The following is a 10,810-nucleotide window of genomic DNA, read 5'->3' on the forward strand; positions in this document are numbered from 1 at the left end:
TGAAAACATAAACACTTAAGAAAGTCAGTGAGGGTCTCGTACCAGGCGTGAGGAGCTTGTTTGAGGCCATAAATAGCTTTTCGAAGTTTTTAGCAGTAGTTCGGATATGAGAGATTGAAAAAACCTGGGGACTATTGGATACACTTCAGTATCAAGTTCACCATTTAGAAAGGCACTTTTGATGTCCATCTGGTAAATCTTAAAACCTTTGTGAGCAGCATAAGCAAGAAAGATTCTGATAGCTTCAAGACGGGCAACAGGAGTAAAGGTCTCATCGTAGTTAAGTCCTTCGATCTGTGTGAATCCTTTGGCCACCAATCTTGCTTTATTCCGAATGATGACTCCTGTGTTGTCTAGTTTGTTCTGAAACACCCATCTAGTACCAACAATGGGATGATTCTGAGGAGGAGGGATGAAAGTCCATACTTCATTTCTATCAAATTCTGCCAATTATTCCTGCATGGCTGTAATCCAATCAACATGTTCTAGTGCTTCTTTGATGGATTTGGGTTCAACCATTGAGATAAATGCCGAGAAATGACATTCATTTTGAACACTTGTGGCAAAATCCGTTTGTACACCAGTGTTTGGATTTCCAATAACTTGGTTCGGAGGATGATCCTTAGTCTAAACATGTAGTCTCGGAAGCTCTTGTGCAACAAATGATCCTATATCAACAATGGGGTTGTGTAGCTCCTCCTGAACTTCTGAATCGGATAGGTTGACATCATCATTAGGTGGGAAATCGAAGAAATTTGCATCATCATCATTGTTGATAGGATTGGAGTCGAATTCAGTAGCCGCATCTTGGAATCCATCCACATTTGATTCAAGGGAAGGTTGACCATTCCCCCCCCTCAACCTGAGAAGGTTGAAACAATTTGGAATCAAATGGAAGAAAACTGGGTGTCGGACCTGAAACATTTTGGGAAATCGGTGCTTTGGTTGATAAGGTTTGTCTTGTTCGAGATTCTGAATCAAGAGCTGTTTCTGAAGGTCCGAACAAGGTTTCAAAGTCAACTTCATAGATTGTTTGCTGGTTCGGACATCCTGGCACTGGAGCATCGGACTCCATGATATGAGTTCTTACATGGGTTGGGCCAAAATTCTGAACGAAATTGTCATCAAAGGTAACATCAAAGCTTTCTTCCAGAACACGAGTTCACCGATTCAGAACTCGACAAGCCTTTGATTTAGCAGAGTATCCAAGAAAGATAGCTTCCTCAGCTTTGGGTTGGAACTTTGTAAGCCGATCGTGATTGTTCTTGATGAAGCATCTACATCCAAAAACGTGAAGAAAAGAATACTTGGCTTCCGACCGTTCATGGCTGCATACGGTGTCTTATTGAGGCGTCGATTGATACTCCTATTCTGAGTAAAGCAGGAAGTTGAATCAGCTTCAACCTAAAGATAGAGTGGAAGATTTGCAAAGTTAAGCATGGATCGAGCAGCTTCGCCAAGTGTTTTGTTGCATCGTTCGACTACACCATTCTATTGTGAAGTGTATGGAGCAGAAAAATTATGGTCAATACCCTTCTTGGTGAGCAAGTTCTCAATGGTGGAATTTGTGAGTTCCGAACCATTGTCACTTCGGATTCGTCGTACTGGAAGTTTAATGAGAACTTCAATTCCTTTGATAAAGTTGATGAGTTCGGAGATTGTTTCTGACTTGAGCCTTAGGAATAAAACCCACGTGAACCTAGTAAAGTCATCCACAATCACAAGAATATATTTTTTGTGATGCAAACTCTCTACTATTGAAGGTCCACACTGATCAATGTGAAGAAGTTCTAATGGCTCCGAGATAGATTTTTCAATGATGATGGGATGACCCTTCTTGGATTGCTTTCCACACTCCCACGCAGAACATAAATGATAATTTTCGAACTTGAGGAGTGTCAAACCTCTTACCATCTCACCGGAAAAAATATCATTCATATATCTAAAGTTCAGATGAGCAAGCCTCCTATGCTATAACCAACTGACATCAAGAACAACTTTTGAGAGTAAGAAGAGCTGGGGCTTGCCAATGATCATGTTGATGTCAAGAGGATACATGTTCTTGTTGCGATTTGACTTGATTAAACATTCCTTCCGGTCTTCTGACATGACATAGTTGTGTTTCTTGCAGAATTTAACCCGTCGATTCGCATCAGTGAGTTGAGTTACACTTATCAAATTGTGCTTCAAGTCAGCTATATATGCCTCGTTTGAAATGGAGAAGTTGCCATTTGTAAGGATGCCATAACCTCTGCTCTGAGAGTTGGAGTTGTTGCCATATGTCACATACCAAACATTTGGTTAAAGTTTAAGATCTCGCAGAAAGTCCTTCTGCCCCGTCATGTACGTGGAGCAAGCACTATCAATATACCATATTGTTTCTTGCTCCGAAGCACAGAGTGCCTGCAAAATTAGTGAGTTGTGGAGTTTTTAGGCTCCGAGTTAGGTTTTAGGATAAAGGCACGAGTTTTAGGCTTCGGTTGTGACTTTTGAACAACATAGGTTTTCAAAGGTTTGCTCCGAGATTCCTTAGGAAACAAACAGAAGGCCATGGTTCTTTCATCTATCCAATAATCATACTCAATGACACGAGAGTTTGGAACAAATTTTCTCGGACTAGCAGCTTCCGGAGCAGTGGGAATCACTGAGTCTCTCGGAGTCACAGTTTCATTTTTGTGATTTTTTACTTTCCATACAAGATTTTTTTTGAAGTTTTTTGTGAAACTGTTTCTTTAAAACTTGTTATTTGGTAGATGATACATTTGGTTTTGAAAGTTGTTGTGGTTTGAAAGTTGTACCATAAGATTTGGCTACGAAAACAGATGAAACAGTCCGAGGAGAGTTAGTTCGAACTGATTGAGTACCTACAATAAGCTTTTTCGGGGTATGACTGACCACTTTCTTATGTTCTACCGGATTGGGAGAATTAGATGGCCTTTTGAGAATCTTAGTGGGTGCGAAGGTGTTCTGACTCTTAATTAGTGGGTTGATAGTCCGAGATACACTCTTTTTGGAGTTTTCAAGGAATCTAGAATTTTGTCTCGACTTAACTTCCTTTTTGTGAGCATTACAGGCTTCTACCTTAGGATCAACGACATCTTTCCTATTCAACATGGGTTTCTTTTTGGAATGAAGTGAAGATTTAGATGTTTGTCCTACAGAAGGATTGTTAAACACAAGCTTGATTGGCACAAGATTTGTTTTGGAAATCACTTGGGGTTCAGAATCACATGAATTTGATGAATCATCAACGTCACTATCTAAAGATGCCCAAACACACTTAGAGAATTCAGGTCCGTTGTCGCTGGAGAGATTTCCTCAACAACACAGTTGTTAGGAGGGTTGTGGTTTGGAATTTGAACGACAATGTTTGGAATACTAGAGTGGGATTCCGGGTTCCGATTCTGGTCCAGGTTTATCAGAGGCGGAAGAGGTGTGGAATCGGGACACTTGACAACTATACACTTAAACTCAAGAATTAGTGATGCAAATTGGTCAGAAGTCTCAGGAAGGGGTGAAAAAGCCGAGACAAGGGTGTCCAAATGTTTGATGTTCGAAACGTCTCCCATAAAAGTTAGGTTTTGTAACTCCCTCAAGGGACTAGCAATTGGTTTCGGAAACTCGCTTCCGAGACCAGGAGCTTTTGACCAAGGATGATGAAAATTGTGAGTCATCTGTTCAATTGCTTCAAGAATGTCGATGGAATTATGCAAATCATCTATTTTAGCATTGAGACGTTTGTTGTCAGAAATTAAAACATTTCTTTCAGCATAACTGATTTCACATTTGTCTTTGAAAATGATACATTCATCTTGTGACATTACAAGCTCTCATTCTAAAGACTCTATTTTTAACTTCTTATCCTCGAAAAGTAATCTAAGACGACTTAATTCACTTTCCTTCTTCTCACTGGCTTCTATGGCTGACTCATAGGATTTGTAAATGATGTTCATATCTGATTGGATCTGGTTAGATATGATTCACAAAGAGATAAGTCAAAATTATTATCAGTAATCATAGATTTTACCTGTTGAACGATGCTTCTGCCAGGTGGATCATTGGTAGCCATGTAGCAGTAGTTTGGTTCAGCATCTTCTTCATTTCTCTCTGACCCAGATGACCAGTAGCCTTCCTCACATTAAATTTCTTGTCGAGCCATAAGACACATGTTTCTGCCAGTGGTTATGTCATCATCATCTCCAGAAGAGCAATACCCTTCCACATCCCTTGATACAGTGGTAACAAAATCCTTTTCACTTTCTGCCATTTCTTGAGCTTGACGTGCATAATAAGCAGAGTCCTTGATCTTGGGTTTCTATGGGACTTCGACTAAGCAATATTTGGCAAAGTGATTTGAATGACCACATTTGTGACATACAATCTTGGGTTTTACTGACTTTGAAGTCTGTGATGATTCTGATGTGTGATTTGGTGTAGGGAGGTTAGGTTTGTAGGATGGTGGGTTTTCTGAAGGTTTGTTGAAAGGTTGAGGATTATTTTGGTGAGGAGCATGAAAACGGTTTTGATATGGCATGTTATAAGGACGATTGTATATCATGGAGAGTGAGGCAAACTCTTGTTGAAAATGGAGTTCGGAGTCCACATGTTCAGGATTAAGGTCACCAGTTAGTTGATAGTTGTTGTTGGTGGGAGTAGGTATGGTTGGAGGTGAGGGTTGAACAGGAGCGATATATGGAACAACAATAGAGAAGGGGTTCGAAGCAGCGAGGTTCAGAGTTTGTGGATCGTAGGATCTGACTAGAGCTAGAGGGCCTCCAGTGAGTTCTCGTAGAGTTTGTGCAACATTTGATTCATGACCTTGAAGCTCATCAAACAGTTGGTAGAGCTTTAACTTTTTCAGAGATCCATTACTCTGAAGAAATAATTTCACATTTCCCCATCCCTTTCCGAGACTATTAATGAACTTGAGGTTGTACTCAAGTGGGGTTCGGACATCCATGAGCTGCCATATTATTGACGACGATGCAGTATTTGTTTGAGGCTGAGGCAACAGATTCACCAGGTGTTGTAGTGAAAGTGTCAAACTCGTTGACAATGGAGGTTAGACGCTTATCCTTCATGTTCTCTGACGCCTCGAACAAATCTTGAAGTGCGTCCCAAATCTCTTTTGTGGATTTACACAGTTTGATGTGCTCAAATAGAGAAGGTGGAACACTGTCACACCCTCAAACCTGAACTGCGGAAACATTCGGGGGTGGAGGACGTTGATATTTGCATATTTAGCTATATATTTAGTATAGATTTTTATTATTTGTTGGCTAATTATTTGCAATTCATGGACAAAAGGTGCTTAATTGTGTTTAAATTGTATTTTCAGTCCAAAATATATGCTCGGAAGCAAAAGGAAGCAGGAGATACGATCGGAAGCTTGGGAGCTAAGGAAAGAAGAAAAGTGCTAAATCCTGAAGCTACTCGGCGAGTAGGGACGTCTGCTCGACGAGTAGGCACGAAGATTCGCGAAGCAACACGTAAAGTCCTTACCGTGCACGGATTCTTCAAGGGTACTTGACGAGTCGATTGTCTACTCGACGAGTCGATTGTCTACTCGACGAGTAGACCCTGTTTTGAGTTATCTATAAATAGAAGCAATAAATCCGATTGGAGGATCTCTCTGGCTTTTGGGAAGCTTGCTTGGCGACTAAGGAGACTCCTGAAGATCAGAAGAACGTGAGAAGAACCCTAATCCTCGATTCTAAGAAGAATAAGGCAACTTAGGTTTAATTTTCCACTTTACCTTTGAATAAAACTATGTCTAGCTTGTTTGAATTCGTTTTTAGTTTGTTTTCTGCTGCAATTATGAACTAAATTTCGTTAGTTTCTGTCTAGGGTAGACAACTTTGCTCCTATGGTTTAATTTACTATTTTGATTAATTGTTATTGGTGAATATTGTTAATTCAAGCTTGTTAAAGAACCTTATGCATTAACCATAACTATTTTCTGTTAATTGCTAAGTAATTAAGCTGCATTAACATCTCTTAATTGCTTATCTCATATGATTTATGTGAACACATTGCTATATGCCTAGGATTAGTGAATATGAAACTAGGATTAACTAAGAGAATAGGTAAATTAATGTGTGAGCTTGTGTGATACACCATCAACAAGAGGTTAATTGAATCACAAATTTAATTAGCTAATTACAAGTCTTATTTAACCCGAATAATTAAACTAGGGAATTTATTAGTTTAACCACTTGATCACTGCTTAAATTAATCTATTTTCGAAGGATTGGTAATAACGAATGTGAATCTGATCACCTTACTCGGTAGCCAAATAACAATTAATCCATTACATTACCATAAAAATTAACCATAGGAGCGAATGAGTTGAACCTAAACAGAAAACCTTTTAGCCATTGAATTTATTTGGTTTTTGCGTGTTTTCAATTGTTAGTTGATTAGTTAAGTTTAAGTTAAGTTTCTAGTCTTGCAAAACTAGAGAAAACCCCCATTTTATTATTTGTTTTAGATAATATTAGTAATTAGTTTAATTTGCCGTTTCCTGTGTTCGATACCCTGCTTAGTTAATTATACCACCAATTGACAGGTACACTGCCTTTTGTGTGTCAAATTTATATTTAAAAAGTAGGATTAAAACTAGTTGGTATACACATCAAGTTTTTGGCGCCGTTGCCGGGGAACGGTTCAAAAATTAATTTTTAGTTTCTAGTATTATCGATCCTTTGTGTGAGTTTATTCTTGCACAAAGTTATTGCTTTACAAATCTAGGAATTAGGTTTTGTTTTAATTTTATCTGATTTGTTAAAAAAAATTTATTTGAATTTTTTTTTGTTTTAGCAGTGAACTCGCCGAGTGCAATCGAAGCTACTCGACGAGTCCATCGCTGAACTCAGTTTCGTTTTTTTATTTTATTTATGTTCTTTTTACGCGTGTTTGTGTTTTGTTTACAGTTCGTTTATGACCAGGGGAGGAGGTACACCTTTGATTCCACCGCTTGAAGACCCGAAAGCAACCTTGAGGAAAAATAAAGGCAAAAACATAGGAGAGACCGCAACATCGACAAATTCACCATTGAAGAATCTAAAAGCTGTTTATAGTAAGAAAAAGAGCAAGAAGGTAGGAGAATCCAATATATTTTCAGAGGCGGACGGGGACCCGAACAAGGACGATATTGTTTACGAATCCGAAAAAGAAGAAAGCGAATCCGAGGAAGGAAGCGACATAGAAGGCGAACTAGCAAACACCATGGCGAACATCGATGAAGTTCCCATGGGTGAATGGAAGAAAAGGATGTGTGACGACACCGGCCCGGGACTCGTGCAACCCGCGATTCCCGCAACTGCCACCTTTGAACTTAAAGGCCACATACTTGCTCAACTTAAGGAGATTCCATTCTACGGGAAGGATCATGAAGACGCATACAAGCACCTTGACGAAGTCAATGACATAGCCGACTACTTCAATGTCCCTAATGTGGCTCACGACACAGACTTGCTTCGTATGCTACCTGTCACATTCAAGGGAGCTGCAAAGGATTGGCTGAAATCACTTCCCCCAGGATCCATCACTACATGGGCCAAAATGAGAGAAGAATTCATAGACCAATTTTGCCCACCTTCAAAAATAGCCAAGTTGAAAAAAGCCATAGCTAATTTTGAGCAACAAGCTGGAGAGTCACTATATGAGGCGTGGGAGAGGTACAAAAGCTTACTAAGGAACTGCCCACATCACGATCTAAACAGCCAACAAGAAGTCTCCATTTTCTATGATGGAGTAAATGTGACAACTAGGCAACTCCTTGACTCACAAGGACCACTCACAAAGAAACCACCTCCAGTGATAAAAGATCTAATTGAAGAATTCTCTAAGCACTCTAGAGAATATCACAACCCAAGGAATGACATGACTTGAGGGGCGGTGAATTCCATCACGGATGACATGGCAGCAATGATGGCACAATTGGAAAGCATGGATCGAAGAATGACAAAGATGGACCAATCCATCCACGCCATAAGAGTGGGATGTGAGAATTGTAGGGGGGCCCCACCTAACTAAAGATTGTGATCTTGACGAGAACGGGAACCGGAAGGTGCAAGTGTGCTATTCAAGTGGTGATAGGTTTGATGATAATTGGCGAAAACCAAAAAGGAATGGCTACCTTATGATGAGTACAAAAAGACAAGGGAGGAAAAGTATAAGCAAAAGGAGAGAGGCTTTTATCAAAAGGAGGAACTGGTTCATGAAAAGAAATCAGATTTGGAAGACATGCTTACAAAATTCGTGGCCGCATCCGAAAAAAGACACAATGATACCGATGCTACACTTAAAGATCAACAAAACATGTTGAGAGAACACCAAATTATGATGAAAGATCAACAAGCCTTCCTTAGGAATCAGCAAGCATATATTCTCAACATAGAAAAGCAGCTGGGGCAACTTGCTCAACAAGTGAATGAGAGAAAACCGGGTGGACTTCCTAGTAATATCGAAAGTAACCCAAAAGGTGCACATATAAACATAATAACAACTAGGAGTGGGAAGATTATAACTCCTCTGACGCCTATTCATCAAGAAGATCCTGAAATGGTGCAAGAAGGTAAAGAGGAACTTGAGAAATCACAAAATCCCGATCCGAATCGCCGAGTCGATGTTACGGACTCGACGAGTCCCCCACCTAAACAGAAAAGCCAGCCTCCTGTTAAACCATATCAGCCTCCACTTCCCTTTCCGGCTCGAGCTAGACAAGAAAAAAATGAAGTTGACTACCAGAAGTTTCTAGAACACATAAAGGCTCTCCAGATTAATATGCCATTCATAGAGGCGGTTGCACAAATGCTGAAGTATGCTAAATTCCTCAAGGAGCTCCTAACTAATAGAAAGAAGATGGAAGAGGTGAAGAAAGTGGTCCTAAATGAGAATTGTTCAGCTGCCATGTTGAATAAACTACCTAACAAGAAAGGTGATCCGGGAAGCTTAACATTGCCTTGCCAATTTGGAAACTTAGCCACCATTTATGCATTGGCTGATTCAGGAGAAAGTGTAAATCTCATGCCATACTCCTTTTCAAGAAATTAGATCTTCCGGAGCCAAGGCTAATTCGAATGGCGATTCACCTAGCAAATAAAACGATCACATTTCCGAGAGGAATATGTGAAGATCTATTGGTGAAGGTTGATAAGTTCGTATTTCCCGCGGACTTTATAGTTCTAGACATGGAAGCGGATCCTCAAGTCCCGATAATACTTGGAAGACCTTTTCTTAACACCGCAAGTGCTATAGTTGACATGCGAGATTCTAAACTTACCCTTCGAGTAGGAGACAAATCAGTCACTTTTGGAGTCGATCAAGCCATGAAACATCCAAGGAACAGCGATGACACAACATTTTCAGTTGACATGTTGGAAGAATTGATGGAGGAATGGAACGTAAATGAGCCAAACAAGTCCACCGTCACACATGAAGAAGAGTTTGATGCGAAAAGAGACCTGCTGGAATTAGAAAGATTGCTCGAGGAAGCTGAGTATGATGATCTAATCAGAAGTGCAGAACACCCGACTCGCCGAGTCGCCTCGACAGACTCGACGAGTCCACCCAAAGAAACCCGATCAATCGCGGATTTTACAAGGGACTCGATGAGTCCCCTCACTGGACTCGACGTGTTCAACATTCAGAACACAAAAACTGAACTTAAGGCACTACCGGATCACTTGGAGTACGCGTTTCTTGAAGATGGCCAACAAAAACCTGTAATTATAGCCGCTGATTTGGCTGAACATGAGAAGGAAAGCCTTGTGGGTGTACTAAGGAAGAGGCAAGGTGCTATATCATGGCAAATAACCGACATTAAAGGAATTAGTCCAGCTTACTGTTCTCACAAGATTAACTTAGAAGATGGAGCTAAAGCTGTAGTACAACGCTAACGAAGACTTAACCCGAACATGCAAGAGGTTGTGAAAAAGGAGGTGGTTAAACTACTAGATTCCGGAATCATTTATTCAATCTCCGATAGCCTATGGGTGAGTCCGGTGCAAGTGGTACCAAAGAAATGAGGAATGACGGTGGTGGCCAATGAAAATAACGAATTAATTCCAACAAGAACGGTAACCGGGTGGCGTGTTTGCATTGATTATAGGAAATTGAATGATGCCACATGCAAGGATCACTTTCCATTGCCATTCATCGATCAAATGCTCGAAAGAGTCTCCGGCCATTTATATTATTGTTTTCTTGATGGGTTTTCGGGGTATTTTCAAATTCCAATAGACCCACAAGACCAAGAGAAGACCACTTTCACATGCCCAAGTGGAACATTTGTATATAGACGCATGCCCTTTGGGTTATGCAATGCACCAGCTACTTTCCAAAGGTGCATGATGGCCATTTTTCATGATATGATCGAGAAGTTTATTGAGGTCTTCATGGATGATTTCTCGGTGTTCGGGTCATCTTTTGAAGATTTCTTATCTAATTTGGACTTGATGCTAGCTAGATGTGAGAAGACAAATCTTGTCCTTAATTGGGAAAAGTGCCACTTCATGGTGAAAGAAGGGATAGTATTGGGTCACAAAGTTTTAAAGAAAGGGATAGAAGTGGATAGAGCCAAAGTGGACACAATAGCTAAGCTACCCCCTCCAACAAATGTAAAAGGGGTAAGGAGTTTTCTTGGCCATGCGGGGTTTTATCGTCGCTTTATTAAAGATTTTTTTAAAAATTACAAGGTCGTTGACTCGATTACTCTTGAAGGATGCTCCATTTGATTTTTCCAAGGAATGTCATGAAGCATTTCAATTGTTAAAAGAAAGATTAACCACTACCCCTATCATGATAG

The 10,810-nt window shown here is 40.2% G+C and overlaps 1 protein-coding gene and 1 non-coding gene across 2 annotated transcripts; one reads left to right on the plus strand and one right to left on the minus strand.

Annotated features, from left to right (window-relative positions):
• Nucleotides 1–6,939: 6,939 nt before the first annotated feature.
• On the plus strand, nucleotides 6,940–9,057 carry LOC145127899 (uncharacterized). The gene is made up of 2 exons (XM_079063028.1): nucleotides 6,940–7,755; nucleotides 8,131–9,057. The coding sequence occupies exons 1-2, from the start codon at nucleotides 6,940–6,942 to the stop codon at nucleotides 9,055–9,057; spliced, it is 1,743 nt and encodes a 580-aa protein (XP_078919154.1).
• Nucleotides 7,612–7,718, minus strand: LOC145151764 (small nucleolar RNA R71). The gene has a single exon (XR_013732320.1). It is a non-coding gene; the product is annotated as a small nucleolar RNA R71 (small nucleolar RNA).
• Nucleotides 9,058–10,810: the final 1,753 nt, after the last annotated feature.

The sequence above is a fragment of the Lactuca virosa genome, chromosome 1 (assembly GCF_052849685.1).
Source record: "Lactuca virosa cultivar CGN04683 chromosome 1, Lactuca_virosa_CGN04683_v6, whole genome shotgun sequence".
NCBI lineage: Eukaryota > Viridiplantae > Streptophyta > Magnoliopsida > Asterales > Asteraceae > Lactuca > Lactuca virosa.

Bases quoted from the DNA above. Each gene is read 5' to 3' on its own strand.
- LOC145127899 (XM_079063028.1), top strand. From the start codon at position 6,940: ATGACCAGGGGAGGAGGTACACCTTTGATTCCACCGCTTGAAGACCCG. The intron at 7,756-8,130 runs GTAAATGTGACA...AAAACCAAAAAG, and splicing joins TCTCCATTTTCTATGATGGA to GAATGGCTACCTTATGATGA.